A 17425-nucleotide genomic window follows, 5' to 3' on the forward strand; every position below is an offset into this window, starting at 1 on the left:
TAACCTTTGGTTCTTATGATCATTGTACATAATTCATCACTGGATTTAGTCTTTAATTTTCCATTAAATGTGCTTTGTAACAACTTCCACTAAAACCTAGAGAGTTTCATCAACAGCTGTATTAAAACAGATGCTTAAAACATCTACTAACACAAGGATATTTAATCACAAAATCACTGCTCATTCAAAATTGTGCAGCCATTAAACATGCAAAATTAAGTTTACTTTGGCACATTTAATGTTATTAGAGGAGGATGAAGTCTGAGCTAAGGGTATAATTTTTAGGCAGAAAAACAATATAAACCTGAACTATACCCTTACAAGATCTGGAAGGCTGTGTGGCCAATTATTTTTTGCCTGCCACAGTCATTTTAAGTCCATTATAGTTATCTGACCCTGTCCTCAGATAACATTTCCTCTTAACAGAAATGTATTTATTTGTAAAAACAATTTTTACTAAATAAAATTTATCCTGCCTTTCTATATTTTTCAGACTATTGTCTAATTCAAGATCCCAAGATATTTATACATATTCCTTCCTGCACACCCTAGCAAAGTTACTACAGAGGTACATATATATTTGTTCATGTGATTTCGCAGGCGAGATCTCACCTTGAAAAAAGTGAGGTGCCCCCAAATGCACGTTTTTGGGCACCACGAGAGCACAGCCCTGAAAAATGCTCATCTTTTAGGCTCTATGGCACATCTCGGTTTTGGGATTCAACATGTTGGAGGGTATGCTGCAAGCAACTGAAACAGAGGTGCATCACACTAATATATTTTTGCTGCCTTCTTATTCTTTTCCTCATAATCTTCTCCATCCACCTTTTCCTCCCCTCCCTCATCTAGGCCAGCATCCTGTTCTCACAGTGGCTGGCTAGATGCCTGTGGGAAGCACACAAGCAGGAACTGAGTGCAACAGCAATCTCCTTCCCTGTGGTTTCCAGCAATCTACCTACAGGACAATCTTATAAACGAGTACTTTACATCTCTCCAACCCAAGCTAAGCTTTCAAGCACACTGAATGATTTTGACACCTTCCAACATTTCAATGACACAGGTGTCATTTGATACTCTTATGAACACGTCTCTATTAAACCTGTCACCAAGATAGATAAATATTCCATATTTAGATCAGTGATAATTACATTGACAGAAGGGTCTTGGTCACCCTGTTCAGAATTATGATCTATGTCTCTCCAGCACTTTCCTTTCATAGTCTCTCACTATAAACACTACTGGTTTTTCCACCTTGGGGCATCATAAGATATTAGCCTAATAGCAGAAGCAGTTTACAAAACTTTGGATCTTGAAAGCTTAAAATGGCTTCAGCTTCAATTTTTTTAAAACAAGAGTTGGGAACTTGTGCCCCTCCAGTTGCTCTGTACTGTGACACCCCTCTGTCCCAGCAATGAGGAGTGTTGCCAGGGTGGATTTACTATGAAACTAATGAATCTTGAGCTTTCACGCCCCTAATCCCGAAGGGGCCCCAGAAGTTACTTTAGTCCACATTGTTTTAAAAGTCTGGCTCTAGTGGACCCAATTTGAGTTGCATGATGCAAATTGATTAAATTTTTGTTGCATATTATTCCGACAATCCCGAAGTTTGAGAGTCAGCAGCACACATGTTGTAAAGGTGGAACGTAGTTGTAAGCTGGATGTTTTCCCCCTATTTTGTTTCCCCTCCCCCATTATTCCTCTAGGGTTCCCTCAAGACCTGAGGAGGAGGACAGGGGCAATCATTTCAGATGGCAAGCCAAAATGCTTGCACTCAATGAACAATTAAAAGAGCATGGCACTGATTTCCTCTAAGGGTCTTCTCTTTTATTTTTGGAGGGGGTTGTCATAGTGTGTATTGTTTTTGCAAAAGACTTTACTGTAAATAAATCATTGAATAAGTACTTCCAATGAATCTGGGGACATTGGCAGTTCACTTGGAAAAGTTTCAACCTGTTCTGTTTACTGCCTTAATCACACTTTCCAGGAATGACTTCTTTTCTTGCACAACCTATTTTGAAACCCGAGAACAGAAGCAATATAACAATATACTGACTCTGCACTGTAAAAAAAAAGGTCATTATATCACAATATGCTGTACATAAATATATTTTTCTGTACATTAACACAGGGCTTTATCAACCAATGCAGATGCACTATTCAACATTCTTCATAGTTTCACCACAGTGCCATCGAATAAAAGTATTAATTTATGCACACCGCCATGAAAAGAACAGCTCTTAAGAGCCTGGAAGACTAAGTTTTCCTTTACTTTTCAGTGTTTCTTTCTTCTCTAAAATTATTTTTCTAACCAACTTCATCAACCATGTGGAGTTATGCCCTGAATGATTAGTACTGTAGATCAGAAAAGGGCATGCAAATGAAGATTTTTTTTGGTTGAGGGATCTGTGCCAGCTAGATAGCAGGAAACATTTTATTCTTAGTGAGAATAAATCCCTTTAAACTAGCACATATTTTGAAGGCCTACACAAACCCTTACTCATACTATACATTCACAAACTTATGAGTCCAGTGCATTAATACAATAAAACAATAAAAATTAAAGTCTTAATTTATGACTTACTAATAGCAGAATTCAGCTGCTGTTTTTAGGAACTCACAGTTCTAGCCTGGACTCTATAAAGTCTGGAGAGGACTGTGGTTGCATTATCTACAGAAAGTGTTGAAGTGTTAAATCTTTGCATTAATAAAGGCTAAGATTAAAACAAAAAAGCCCTGTGAAACCAAACATATACTACTTCATCTCTACTGTGCTGCTTTCAATTCTCGGCAAAGCTGCCACCCATTCACAGTCAAGACATGTTATATGGCAATAATTAAGCAACACTTCTGGCTGTTGAGATTCTTAGTTCACAGCAAGCCGGAAGAAAGCAGAGTTAATTCTATGAGGGTAATGTTTATGCCATCCGCGCCTAAGGAAGGTCATTATGCCCCTACTAAGAACATGCAATCTTTTTGCCAGACATTCTTAGGCTGTTGACTGTCAAAATCCATGTAATAGCACACCATGTCCTTTGACATTGAAGGTGGTTTCTCTGAACTATTTTTAAAGGCAGACAATCCAATAGGCATAGGATTTTCTTTTAGTAGCACGATCATTCCAAACTGGTTCTCCCATCCCCTATTTCATTTATACATTTTTTCTTTTCTCAAAGTCAGCAATTCAGATTTTGATTATTTTTGTATCTCATCCTTTGACCAAGCAGCTCAACCCTCTCCACTTTGGCTATTTCTTGCAACATTTTATTGCTGTTCCTTACGCATATCATAAGATTATGAATAATACTGCCGCAAGATGAAATAATGTTTTCCATAATATTTAATTCAACTTAACATCAAATGCTTCTAAAAAGTGGCACTGATTAGAATAAATCACAGACCAATCTTTTTCGTACTTACCTTTCTCACATTGTAAAAATCCCGATGAGGATTACTCTTGAGTTCTTTAAGTTCAGACATTTCATTTAACATCTCATGTAAACCAAACTTAGATCCTAGAAAGTTAAGCCGCTTATGGCAGTATGTTTTTCTGCGGAAAAGGAAACACCGTACCTTAAGTATGGTCGGACAGCAAATGAGAATGCTTTTACTTAAATAATCATAGAATTGGAAGGGACCCAAAGAGTCATCTATTTCAACCCCCTGCAATGCAGGAATCAGATATCCACTTAAGAATTAGAAATGTAACTTTTCCTTCTTCTTAAAGGTGTTGCAAAATACTGGAGCCGTAGGTCAAGCACTGCCACTGATCAACCCTGTTCCAATCCCACATTTGAGAGATTCAGACTATTAAAACTACCTCACGACTGCAAACCTAAACACATTTACTAAAGTGAGACCCTCTTTCTTTGTCCTTCACACAGACAACCAAAAGTCAATACAGTGGCACCTCGCAAGACGAATGCCTCGCAAGACGAAAAACTCGCAAGACGAAAGAGTTTTTCGTTTTTTGAGTTGCTTCGCAAGACGAATTTCCCTATGGGCTTGCTTCGCAAGACGAAAACGTCTTGCAAGTTTGTTTCCTTTTTCCTATGGGAAACCGTTTCAATGCATTCCTATGGGAAACCGTGCTTCGCAAGACGAAAAATTCGCAAGACGAAAAAACTCGCAGAACGAATTAATTTTGTCTTGCGAGGCACCACTGTATCAGAGATCAAGGGCACATTTCAAACAACAAAAAACACTCAAGGAGGATGCAAAGTCAGGCTAGAGAAAGGCATGACCTCAGGAGAAGGTCTATAGCTGGGAAGTGGGTGTGGCCTGGAGACAGGTCGAAGCACCAGATAGAGAGTTCTGGAAGATCACAGATTACCCCTGGGTCTGAGGATCCCCACCCCTGGTTGACACTGTACGTCCCAGAACATCATTTAACATAATAGGTTTGACGTTCATAGCAGCAGCACAACTGTTGAAGCATACAATAGGCTAGCATTAGGGAATTCTCAAAGTTAAACAAAGCCATACGTTGGGCCATCTGCAATGAGAGCCAGCACATGACTGAGGTCAAGGGTGTAAGTCTGAAGATCAGGATAAGGCAAGTTCCACGGCTCATCAGCTTCCATCATTTCTTTGCTCTCATAAACGAAGAAAATGCCTGCCTTCATCTTTACAACATAATCCAGATTCCCTGGAGAATCATCAAGATTGTAAAGGTCCTGCAGGTCTTTTGGGGGTGGATGAAAATCTATAAAAATGTCCGAATCAATAAATTTCTGTCATCATTCAAAATACAGTATTGTTTCTATTCACAATATTCCAACAAAAAAAGAGCAGTAATAGACATGAAAATCATGAAGTGCTATATAGGATATCTATTGTCACATGAATGTCATCTTAACTCTATGCAACATGGTACTATGGTACGTATCAGCCCCAAAACATGGAGTGAAACCCAACTCATGCTTAACCATTTATTTCAGTGATATTTGATATTTATGGTAATGTTCTTTACCATGGACCAAACTGCATCCATGGCCCAAAATCCAGAAGTTCAGAATGTGTTATATGAAAGCTATCCAAGAAAGTATGAAAAAAGGTGATATTATACATGGGGCTGATACACCAACATAAACATTTTGAATTAGGATGCAAATCAAAATACGCTCTGTAAAATCTCTGCAGTCTTAAGTATAGGGCGTACAACTAGTGACCCCCTCCAAATATTGCCAGACTACACCTACAGTAACCATTGGCCATACTGGCTGGGGCTGATGAGAGTTGAAATTCAAAAACATCGGGGGGGGGGGCACAAGGTGTCCACCTGTGGTTTGATGTTTGCGCTGCTGAGAGGGAAGAATTTTTGTGGCCAAAATTTGCACAGCTGCATAGGGCTGAAGCCAATATGTTCAAGAAGGATAGAGCATGCTAAACGTGAAAGCTGGGTGTGCAAATCCCTGTTCATATCTGAACTGGGTTACAAGCTAATCCCCACTTTCACCATTCCTCAAAAACAAGGGTTGGGGAAAACCCCATCTAGCAAAGCTGCAAGAGGAACTGACTTACTTGTATAATGCTGTGGGTGATTAGTTCAACTAACAATGCTTCCTATCGGAGTGATGGTTGCTGAACCTCCAATTAAATATTGAAAGTGCACTGCTAATTTGCCACCAAGCATAGTGTATGGACTTGACTAGCATTTTTCTGAGCAGCAGTGAATATATTGCACAGAACTGCACTATCCCTATATCTTTATGTGATTATTTACTCTTGAAGAACAAAATGGCAACACATTTATTAGAGTAAAACCTAATGCAAGGCTGGAAGTAATACTATTACCAGAATATTGATCAAGTGGGCATATTAAGAACAGTAAAAGTTAATCATCTCTTAGGTTTTCATGCACCAAAACCTTTAAAAAAACTGCAGCTAATTTACCTGGAAGTACTTCATCTTCATCTTTCCATTGTTCATTTCTCATACTGCATAAATATTGGGCTGTTGTCCTTGGAAAGCGATGGTAAGCAAGGCGACAATACTTTTCTCTAATAAGGAGAGCTTTTGCCAAATTCTTGGCAGCCTGCTCATAATCATCAACAGTAACCTGAAGGGAGAAATCATACAATTAACCACTAGAGTTGGGGGGTTTTAATGCTACTATAAACACTAATCCGAAACACATTTGCTTGACAGCTAGGCCTACTTCTCACTGAAGCAATAAATCAATGTGTTGGTCGTACCACTGTAGATTGTAAGTGGGTGTTCCTCTATACACAAGAATTCTCTACACACAGAAAACTAGTACAACATGGAGGAGACTGTTCTCTGAAATCTTATTAACTATGTTGAAGAAAATCTGTATTTGGATGAGCATTCAATTGTGGCAGCCTCCACTTGTATTGTGAAGTAAAATGGTTCAATATTTACCATCTCAGTGACAGGCATTAAGACCTAGAGGTTTCAATATAGCCTACAAATGTCATTAGGATTTCATCTAGGCAGACCAGTGAACTAAACCATTATAGAAACAGTCAAATCTACCCTATATTGTCAATCAAAATTCTTCATGCATTTACCTCCAGATGAAGCAAAAGGCTTCTTATAATAACATGTAAATACTTCATGCACAGTTCCACCTGTGTCTTAATACTTCCCTACATAGATCAGTAATGTAATGGTGAACTTTAGCTGAATCTTGAAGCTTTTAAGAAAGTATGTACAGTAACCCAGATTACCAGCACCCTGGATATATACGTAACTCGCATCTTACGCTTCTTTTACCTACATATTTGCAGCTATGAACGGAGGGGGTTGATGGGAATAAATAAATGGAGAGTGGACAAAACCCACTCACACATAGCTACAAGCACAGGCTTACTCGACTTCAGGAAGGCAGAGCAAGCGGGCTCTGGCAGCATCCCAGAGCCTTCGCGCTGCCTTCCCAAAGCCAGGTGAGCAGCCCTCCTCCACCTTGCAACGGGTTGGGTAGGCAGTTCCAGGGGTTCCTTGCTTTATGTGTTTTTGCATTTATTTGTGGCCCCCTGAAACCCTCGCGTAAGATGTGAGTTACCTGTATATAGTAGTTTTGGAAATGATAGCAATGTGATCAGACAGGATGTACAACACTTGCTGGAAGAGATCTCACTTGGGATAAGAGAACCCCTTTACCTCAGCTCTCTGCCAGGTAGCAATACATGTTCATGTCAACATGTTTGATCATTATCTGAAGTTGGAGAGCCAAGTGCTGCTTCACACGTGCACCTGCTACATATACACCAAGAAGAAACCGCCTACCTGCACAAATGGAATATGGAAGTCACCATGGGAGGTATGCATGGGCCTCCTATTCCAGGTAATTATTTGGACATGTTATAATCTGCTCAGCTCTTTGTGCCCCTAACTGAAGGCCAGGAGGAAAAGAGGATGAGAGAATAAAGGCCTCCTTTGATCCCTGTGCAGGTCATTTTTTATCTTGTACACAGGTAATAACTTATATCTGTATTCCAAAGCAAGATGGTAATACTGTATCGTGTTTTTGTTAATTGACAAGTGTTACATGTCTACTGCACAGAGAAGGGTGGGGAACTGAATTTAACTAACAGGCAAGACTGTTATCTTCCCTACCACCTGTGGGCCAAATCTGACAGGTGAGTTGGGTGACTATTTGTCAGTCACCTGAGATCACAGTGCTGTCAAGTGATCCTTTTTTTGCCTGCACATTCTGAAACCAGCCTGAGTGCTTTGCAAAGCCCACTGCAAAGTGCTCTGCAAGACCAGAGATGTGAAGGCGCAGAAAAAGAATGGGGAGGGGAGAGAATTGAAGGGAAATGTTGGTTTCTGGGCCTTCACATCGCTATGAAAGACCCAATGATCAGCTGGTTAGCAGTGCCTGCAACGCCCTCTGCAGGTACTGCCCATCAGTTGTGCCTTCAAACCCCTTTCAGCTGAGCCAGGTTTACCTGCCCCACAACGGATGACAGGTGTAGGTCAGGTGAGCATGGCTGGGTCAAAATGGCTTTACAGGTGCCAAAGACTAGGGGGTTGGCAGGCTAGAGGTTCTCTAGCCCTGGAATACAATCTCTAGAGTAACTAGGCAAATATAAGCTTTATAAAAGAACAATTTAATTTCACATTACACAAGCATACAACAGTTAACATTTTTTTCCCTTTTCTCTCTCTCTAAAAAAGGAAAAATTGACTGATTCCTTACCCCAGCACAGTAATCCCCACTAATTGTAACTCTTTGAAATTCTGGTACATCATACATCCTTTGGGCGGGTTGCAAAGAACCTGGAAGCACTGGAGTAGGAGGAGACACAACTGGGGTGTCTGACAGAGCTCTCACTTCTTGTGGTGGAATTTGCAGCGACAAGGACTGGGACCGAATCATCTTGAAACTTTTCTTCCTAAGTTTCCATAGTACACAACACGTAAGTGAGTAAGACACATCTCGAGATCAACAAAATCAGCTTTATGGTTAAATTTTACTTCAAATATGTCCTGCCATTATGTATATAATTAAAGACTTTAAGTTACTTCTGCATTGTCATCGAACAAACCTTTTCGCTGTTTCCAACGACTGTTGCTCTGCCATCTCCTTCTGCAGCTCTCTTTCTTTCGCCTCTTGCTGCCCAATAGGGCAATCCTCAGGCACGGTGAATAGTGACAAGGCATCTTTGCTGTCTTCTTCTCGAAGAACTTTGGCAAAAACCTTTTCGGCTAGAAGCCGCACCGACTCATCAACCTCAGAGAGGTTTAGTTTTGGGAACTGTCTGGGCATCTCAGCTAAGGGGGGAAAATATGGAATTACAGGCTACATGTTACAGTTAGTTATCAAAAATAAATCACTGTCCTTTTAGTTAATCCTAGAGTCATCAAAAATTTGCGCAATTTTACACCACTGTAATGGTTTTCAGTGAACACTATGTTCTTTTAACAGTCACCAGAGCAATAATTTTCTTATATGGCAATACCAGTTTTGGAGCTTAGGGCTACTCAACAAGAATTTTCAAAATCAGATGAAGAAATGCTCTACTCACTCCTGCATGATGTCTTTCAAATTTTCTAGTTTTGATTCTGATGCCTATGATCACTATACTCCAATCCTAAACATTTTGAATGTATTTTTTAAAATAAGCCTCATTAGCTGTTTGCAAGTGCAAAGCATTGTGAGTTTCTCACTCTTTCCAAACATCAGCCCTAGAAATCACATTTGAAACTTCCCAGAGTTACAAAATAGGCATTTCAAACCATGTGGCAGGCTGCTGTCAAGGGAGGAAAATAGAAGACTCACTGGGCACATAAAACAAGACAGCACAGTTTTAGATTGTGGCAATTACTGAAGCACAAGTCAATTTTCATGAATTGGGCTGACTAAACAAAGAACACAAATTTAGCTTATTTATACGAAGTACAATGTGTGATGAAGTGGTTGAATGATACCTTCATTAAGCACCCATCTCACAACTCCATCCACAATTACCACAGCACCACTCAACTCACTTTTAGCAGCTCTGGGAGGGCACTGTAGCTTTGGGGTGAGCAGTGATTGCTTTGACTTACGCTGTATTGAATTTAGATGCACAGTATTTTCTCAACCATTTGGCTGTGTGAATTGGTGCAATATCCACCGGAAACTAGTAAAACTTAGAAATAATGAATGCAATCCAGCATGTATTAGGCACACCTCAGTCCTTTTGAAATAAATGAAGCTCAACTGGACAGGCCAACGTTAAATTGCATCTACTATTGGCCGTATGTGGCATGCAGCAATGCAAACCTTATACATGTCAGAAATAAGTCTGAGTTCAGTAGGGATTACCCCCAAGTAAGTGGCATAGGATTACACCTACCTGGAAGCCTGCCCCATTGAATTTAACTAGATTTATCCTTGATCATACATGTGTAATTGCACTGATTTCAACATGTTTAAGGATTAATGCTGATTCATCTTTCCTTTTATTGTGCACCTCTGTGTTTAGGACTTAGCACAGCTTTGTGAAGAAGGTGGTAGAGCTCTAGGAACCTGCCAGAGCCTCAAGCCTCCTCACCAAAACCCAGCTCCTCACTTGGGTGACAAGGCAGGGTATGGCCAATGGGTTCTGTGTCAAAGTAGTCTTGTGATCCACTTGGTATTAAAAATAGGGCCACCCTGGTCTACAACCAGATTGTCTTAAGATTGTATTAAGGACCACTGAATTCCATTTATGAGCTACCTGGCCCTTGGCATCAGCTTCAGAGGTACCACTTCCATGTCATCATGAGACAGCATGAGAAACAGTACCATTTAAATGGTGCCAATACAGCTCTGGAACATTATTCCAACTGAGCTGCATCAGCCCCCCAGTACAGACATCATTTAACATAATTTGAAAACATCTCTTTCACTCCAGGTCTTTAATCTTTTGAAGTCCTATTTAATCTTGTTACTGCCTGAGTTTCAGTCTGAATTGTATCTTGTGTTTTAAAATCTGCGTTTGATTTAAGGAAAACCAACTTAGTTGTATTTTATGGTTGAATTTTATATACACAGCTAGCCATTCTGGTTATGACTGTAAAAGAGCAAAATATAAATAATAAATTGTTTATTTATTATTTCAAGTGCCCTCCTACCATTCTTTCATAGCCAAACGGTTGAAAGTTTCAAATAATAGCAAATAGTCATCATTCTAATTCATACCATTTTTCTATCATAAATGTCAAGCAATTTTGCAATGGAATAATTTGTGTTTATAAGAGGAAGAGTGTTTAAACTGAATCTCTAAGATTATATTCTGTCTTTAAACTCTATGTGGGGAAAGAGAAAGATCAGCATTAATAGCAATTTTAAAAAGCTTTCCCTCCCCCATAAGATATTTACTGCATTCTCTATACAAACCAAAACAACCTTCATTCATGAATAGCTTTAATTTAAGTAACAAAGAAAACTCTTTAACATTCCTTTTTAAAGTCCATTTTTTATCAACCATTCCTCTTAAATAAGCTATATAATAATTACTCTGGAATATAATCTTGCAATATTTAGTTTCAATTTTTAAAATGCATCTTAAATTCCTTGTACTTGTCAGTTACTACATGAAGCCAAAGTTTCTATTAACACCTGCTAAAAATGTTCATGAACCAATAAACTATTTTTAAAAACCCTGTGTGGAAATGTAGGCCTGGGCATTGAATTCTAAATTTATCCCTGGTTTCAAAGCCAAAGGCATGGCTGAACTCTAACCACTTTAAAGTCCTATTAATTTCAGTGAAAGTGTTAAAGCATGTGTTGAAATATCTCCTGTTGAAATCAAAGGGTTTTTAAGGGCTTAGCATTATTAGGAGCCTTACCCAGTCAATCAGCGTTGCTTTGATTACGAGGAAGAAAACATTTATCCTAAAAACAAAATCATTCCCAAAAGTTGTGTAACTTGGAACAGTCTTTATGTGATGCTATTCCTACATGCATGACTCCACTTTCCAACTGTTGGCATCTGAGCTTGTTGTTAAATGGGAAACAATCTTCTATTAATAGCTACTAGCTGTGATGACTGCTTGGGAAATGATTTATTTTCAGTCTAAAAACAATTTCAAACATTACATGTTGATATATTCTAGTGATTGCTAATAAATAAGGTGCCAAAGTATTTCAACCTTCCCATTTCTTTGTACTGCACAGGATGTTTCCCTTCCCTTCCTCCCCCTTTTTTGGTCTCTGCAACAAGGTTTCTAACTGGCTTTTCTGCTAAGTCTGTTGTAACCAACATATTGTACAAGGTCTAAGTCCAGGTCTATAACTATCCACCAAGAACAATCAAGTCTTGTAACACAGGTGGTGTCTTTTATTGCTCAGACCAAAGGTCTTGAGTGTCCCAAGATGTCTTTTCAAAATGGGAAACCTGTGGGACAACACCTATCATCCCTGACCATTAGCCCATCTGGCTGGGTCTGATGGGAGCTGGAATCCAACATCTGGAGGACCACAGATTCCCCACCCCTGCTGTAGACTAAAATAAATATTTATTTTGCCACTATCCATCCAAGGTCTCAGCCTGCATTCCTTTAAGCAAGAAAGTAGGGATAAAGAAACCCATGTCCTCTTACCATTGCTAAAGCTGAACCCAGCTACTCCACTCTGCAAGGTGTGAGATTCCTCACCCTTGGAGATTTATTGAAACCTGAATGCTTGGGGGGATTTTCCAGCTGACATGGCTGGTACTCCTAATGAGGCTCTCATCTCGCTATGGAATGGTGAAATGCATAGAGCCATTGACACAACCATTCCTGGGTGCCCTCACCATTTCTGTGGAGCACTTAGGTTGCCTTGGTATTCTAGTAACCAGCATGAAATGAAGCAGTGTTGGTAGGTAAGCGTGCAGGTGATACAAATCTTAGCCCAACCCTGAACAAACACTAGTTTCCTCACAGCAGTGGCAAAAAAACACTTTACTTCTCTGCCACCAGTGCATCAACAAGTAGCTATGTAGCTGAGCTTTTCCAAGTGGTGGATGGGCTTTTGTTATCTGGCCAAGAGACTAGCACTCTGACACATTTGGAGGTCTGCTGTAACAACACTGAGACACAAGAGGGGCAGAATTGCACAGATTCAGACAGTTATGAGACCTGGGAGGGGTTCCATCTTGTCCTCCTGCTATTTAATACCTATACAAAGCACCTGGGATATACTATCAGGATATCTGGAGTGAGGTATCATCATTATGCAGACAAGACCCTGCTGTCACTCTCTCTGTTCCATCAGAATTGGGAGAGGCAGTTAAGGTGTTAAGACCAGTTCTTGTGGGCAGCAGTGGGCTGGATGTGGACCAATAAACTAAACTTGAATCCTGAAAAGCCAGATGTGTTTCATGTCCTGAGTTCTCAAGTCCAGGATGCAGGGTGGGGTGGGGTGGACTGACTGTTCTGGATGGGCTTGCACACTTCTGGAAGGTGTGACTAGGAGTACATTTTTTTCAGCTACAGCTACAATTTGGCAGCTATGGCTCTTTCTGGACAAAAATTCTTTGGCTACTGTACTCCATGCTCTGGTAACTTCCAGGCTGCACTATGGTGGTGCGCTCAGTGTGGGGCTGCCCTTCAAGATGACTCAGAAACTTCAAATGTTCTAAAATGCAGCAGCTGGATTACAGCCTTGGGTTCCATTAGTATCTCATCTAAATCCCTGTTCTAAAACAGCTGAATTGGTTGCCAGTTTGTTTCTGGGCACTGATGCTCATGAAATGTATAAAGCCCTAAAGACTTAGACCCCCCAAAAATGAAAGACCACATCCTTCCCTACATAACCTCTTGGGTATTAAGATCAGCAGAGGGTTCCCTCTTGGTACTTCCAGCACCCTTAGAGAAGTGGTGTGTGTGATCCAGGTGAGGGTGTTCTCTGAACCATCCCATAAGCTGTGGAACTCTATCCCCAGAGGAGTGTCTGACACCTTCACTATGCAGTCTCTTAACCCTGGCCTTTGACACTTGCAATGTACTTTTTTAAGACCCACCCTATTCTTGTAATTGTAATTTATTTCAAACTGTTTGGAAGGTTGCCTTTTGAATTGTAGTGACCTGCCCTGGCATCTTAGTATGAAGGGCAGGTAATAAATACATTTATTAATTTATTATTTGAATTCAGTGAACACTTATTTATTTTTGACATTTATTAGTTGCCTCGCCATATAAATTCTCTAGGCGATATGCAATAAATTAAACATGCAAGGCTAGCTCTCTGCAGTACTCAAGAATCAAGGAGCTAACTAGGCTAGGTGATGTTTCCTGCTTGGCAGGGGGTTGGACTCGATGGCCCTTGTGGTCTCTTCCAACTCTATGATTCTATGATTCTATTCTATGTCCCTGCACATCAGTTTATGTGCTCTTACCAAACTAGCAAAATCCAGAAACTTACTATGATTTCCAAATCCAAAAATGACTTGCTCTGTTTTGGGAGGGGAGAAGCAGAGCAACAAGATGAATAAGGCCAAAGCTACAACTGGAAACCGTGGGAACTAAATGAGTCAGTGCATTAACCCGAAGTTTCCGGAATGGGTTTTTAAAAAATAAAAATCAAGTATTAGTATACCGTTTCTGTTCGGGATTTTCTTTTGGAGGGGGGGCAGGATAGGTAAATAACTTGTCCTCAATCAACCTGTTCAGGAACTGTTCTCGCTCTTCCTCTTTCAGAAGATTGATTTAGGAACCCAGCTATGGGGGATCCTGAATATTTCATGAGCGCATGCCATGAAAATGAGTCTTATTCTGCTGTGGCGAAGAAAGTAGGGAGGATGTGGAGCCGATGGAGCTGGGAGGGAAGGCGACGGGTCTTCCTCCTAGTGATGGGAGCCAAGGATACAGGCTGCTCTCCCCGGCCGAGCAGGTCTGCTGCAGGTGCCAGCCCAGCTTCTTCCGGCTCTGGCGGCGGCTGCAACCCGCTGCTACCCGGCAAGGTCAGCTCTTGCATGCCCGCCCCGTTCACTTCCTGCTTGGAAAGCAGCCGCCACTTACCTAGCGCCCCGGGGAAAGTCATGGCAGACGCTCGCCGAGCCTCGGCGGCGCGGGCGGCAGGCAAGGAGCCTTCTTTCCCCCAGCCAGAGCGGACCCAGGAGTCAGTCGCCGGCTGGCCGGAGGAGAAAGCAGAAGAGGGAGGAGCCGCCGGAGCCAGCAGCTGCTGCTGCCGCACTCCCGCTGCGCTCTGCAGCTCCCGCAGTGAGGCAGCCAGGCAGTGAGGCCGGCCGCGCAATGCCCGCTGCCCTCTCCGCCCGCCCCTGTTCTGGGATGGGGTCATCTCCCCAGCCCGGGAAGGACTGGGCGGCGAGGGTGGGGGGTGGGAAGAAGGGTCAGGCTTCAACCTGACGGGGGCGAAACGTTTTGCTTCCTGCCTGGCAAAGGCGGCCCCATCCTTGGCGAGGCGAGAGCAGGCGCCATCTGCTCCCCGCTAGCGCGCGCCTTTCCCGCGGAGGCGCAGGACGGGCTGCCTCGTCTCCTCTCCGCTTCACATCCCCCCTCCCGGGGGGCGCCCCATTTTCTCTTCCCGCGCCTCTCGGAGCTGCTTCACCCGGGATGCTCACCCAGCGCTGAAACTCCCCTCCGTCGTCCTATTTTGCCCTGCGCACTGAGTGGCAACGGGGGAGAGCGCGCGCGCGAACACGCAATTTACAGACACACCAGGCGTAGCTGCGCCGAATCTACCTCAGAGGGGTGTCCTTGGCGGGATGGTCTGTCAGGAAAATGTCGAGCGGTAGCCAGTTCCCGGGCACCCACCTTTCTCCACGCCTCGCTCTCGCGGCAGCAACAGGAGTGGCAGCTCCTCCTCGAGCCTCTCCAGCGCCAGCATGAAACTTCTCCCAAGGAAGAGGAGGGCTCAGGTTACTAAGCGCCGCCGGCTCAGTCCCTCTGGTGGAGAGAGGGTGCCAGGCCGCGCAGGCACGCCTTGCGGGGAAGCTGCCCTTCCCGGCCGAGGCGCTTCGTAACCTGGGCTGCAGTAGCGTGTGTCTCCCCGAGGTTGCGCCGAGAGGGCGCCTGTCTCCTGAGCGCCCCGCTTATCAGCGCCTCGCACGGCTGCAGACACCGAAAGTCTCGCAGCCAGAGGAAAAGAGATTCCTCGGCCCAGACGCTCTCGCTGTTTGTGGGCAGATAACCAACGCGGAGCGTCAACACGGGAGAGTGTGGCGTCGCTTGCCTGACCATTGAATTCAAGGAAGCCTGACGCGCGTCACTTTCTTTGAATCCAAGCGCCAAGTTGCGACGTGCGAAGGCGAAATAGGTTCCTGCGTCTTTAATTAGTTGTGGCGAAAATGAAACTTCTTCGGCAAAAAGAAGTCTGCGCGTCTGTTAAAGGCGCAGGAGCCTTTTTTCGTCTTTTGCTTCGGGGCCACCCTAGCCCTGAGGCTGCAATCGTGTGCACGTTTATGGAGGAGCAAATAATAGTGCAATTCTGTCTGGATCTGCTCTGAAGTAAGACCCTTTGAGGCCAACAGGACTTGCAAAGTAAACTCTGTGGGACTTGCTGCTTCTGAGTCACCGTCCACATATCTGGACGGGAGCTGAAGCGCGCTGCGGGCAAAGGCAACCCGAAAGGGCTCTGGCTCACGTCCAGAGAAAGGCTTCCTATTGCCGCAGGAAGGTGGTTTGACCGCATCCTTCCGCACAATGCTGTGTTAGCGTCGTAATAAACGTTATCATGATTTAGCTGAAACCCATCCAAAACTCCTTGAGGAAACATTAGGCAAGAGTAACTTGCCGTTATTGGGCCCGATCCAGACAAAGCGGAACGTTTTTAAAGGCCCATTGATTTCACCTGGAGAGATGTAAACATGCACATAGCTCTTCTGTTGACATCAGTTGGATTTACACGACCTTCACTTTGGGTGGGTGTGAGATTGAATTCCTTGCTATTATGTGTTCAAGGGTTGCTGGAGCAGGAGGGGGGCGCGTGATCTGGGACAGCAAGTTCCATTCATTTATAAAACAAGAACTCTGTATAGTGTAGATTCTGTATTATATCATAGAACTAACAGTACACAGAAAATATCGTCATGCACCACCCACCCCAGTCTCCAAGCCTGAGAGGCACCAGGGGTTCCAGTGTTTCCTTGTGATGTGGATTCTTTGACTGTTGTGATTTTAGGATACACGGTTTTATTCACACATATAAGAAACCTGTGTATAGGATGGAGGGGCTCACAGCATTAACACCCCCACAGAACTTGGTTCTGCTTTAGGTTTCCAAAGGAGCCCTGAAGTCTAACAAGGGAAGAGCAAGACATCTTTCTCTGTCTGCAGCTTTTAGCCTGTTTCCAGCCTACACACAACTGTGGCTATTGTTCTGCCAACTAGCAAGCTAGGTGAGCTGCTTGGGGAAAGGCCCACTCATTAGTTGTATGACACAGAATAGTTTAATTGACTACGAACCCCAAAATTGGATATCTCCTCCAAACCGGTGCCAAAGTTTTGCAGTCGTTTTGCAGCATTTTGCACTGGTTTGCAAGGGACCCCAAATTTCTGTGTTCATAAATAATGAAGCTGAGCAGAATTACTTACTTGGTTATGCTAAAACCAACCAGCCAGCCAAAGCCATTACCTTGATAAAAGAACTGGTTTGGCAAGCTTCCTTTGCATTCTACTGTCCTGGATGCAGGATCACAGGTTCTGGAAGGGAACCCAGGGTTCCATCCACACTCCCCACCCCACCCCCAGCTCATAACAATAGAATATATTATATTAGAGGTCCTCCCCAAGGGCAGTGAGCTTGGGGCTGAGGAAATCCAATAGTACAACCCCATGCCACACTGCAAGCTCCTTTTGCAACTGAGGTGACTTTCAAAAGAAATTTCTGGTGTGGAATGAAATTAAAACCATGCTAGGCATACTCAAGCCCTCCAGCATTCCTAAAGTAGCTCATTGGATCACAGCCAGTGTAAACTCTATTGGATGCAGTCCCCATAACATTAAGTGAAAATAAAGTTGGTTCTTAAAAAAAAAAAAGTATTACTTG

At 42.8% G+C, this 17425-nt stretch overlaps 1 protein-coding gene across 4 annotated transcripts in view; it reads right to left on the minus strand.

The window, feature by feature from the left end:
* The window catches only part of AMPD3 (adenosine monophosphate deaminase 3), a 32966-nt gene extending 17432 nt beyond the window's left edge, over nucleotides 1–15534 (minus strand). Inside the window, exons 1-6 of one of the 4 annotated variants that reach the window (XM_081173035.1) lie at nucleotides 15193–15534; nucleotides 8514–8739; nucleotides 8165–8360; nucleotides 5893–6058; nucleotides 4483–4702; nucleotides 3418–3547 (exon numbers count right to left, since the gene is read on the minus strand). In XM_081173035.1, coding sequence (XP_081029161.1) covers nucleotides 3418–3547; nucleotides 4483–4702; nucleotides 5893–6058; nucleotides 8165–8360; nucleotides 8514–8739; nucleotides 15193–15265 — 1011 coding nt within the window. In that variant the 5' untranslated portion in view covers nucleotides 15266–15534. Of the gene's footprint in view, nucleotides 1–3417; nucleotides 3548–4482; nucleotides 4703–5892; nucleotides 6059–8164; nucleotides 8361–8513; nucleotides 8740–14436; nucleotides 14598–14999 lie in introns of those variants that run through there. The other 3 variants (XM_081173036.1, XM_081173037.1, XM_081173034.1) reach the window with 3 other exon arrangements.
* Nucleotides 15535–17425: the final 1891 nt, after the last annotated feature.

This window comes from Podarcis bocagei (assembly GCF_964188305.1).
Source record: "Podarcis bocagei genome assembly, chromosome: 1".
NCBI lineage: Eukaryota > Metazoa > Chordata > Lepidosauria > Squamata > Lacertidae > Podarcis > Podarcis bocagei.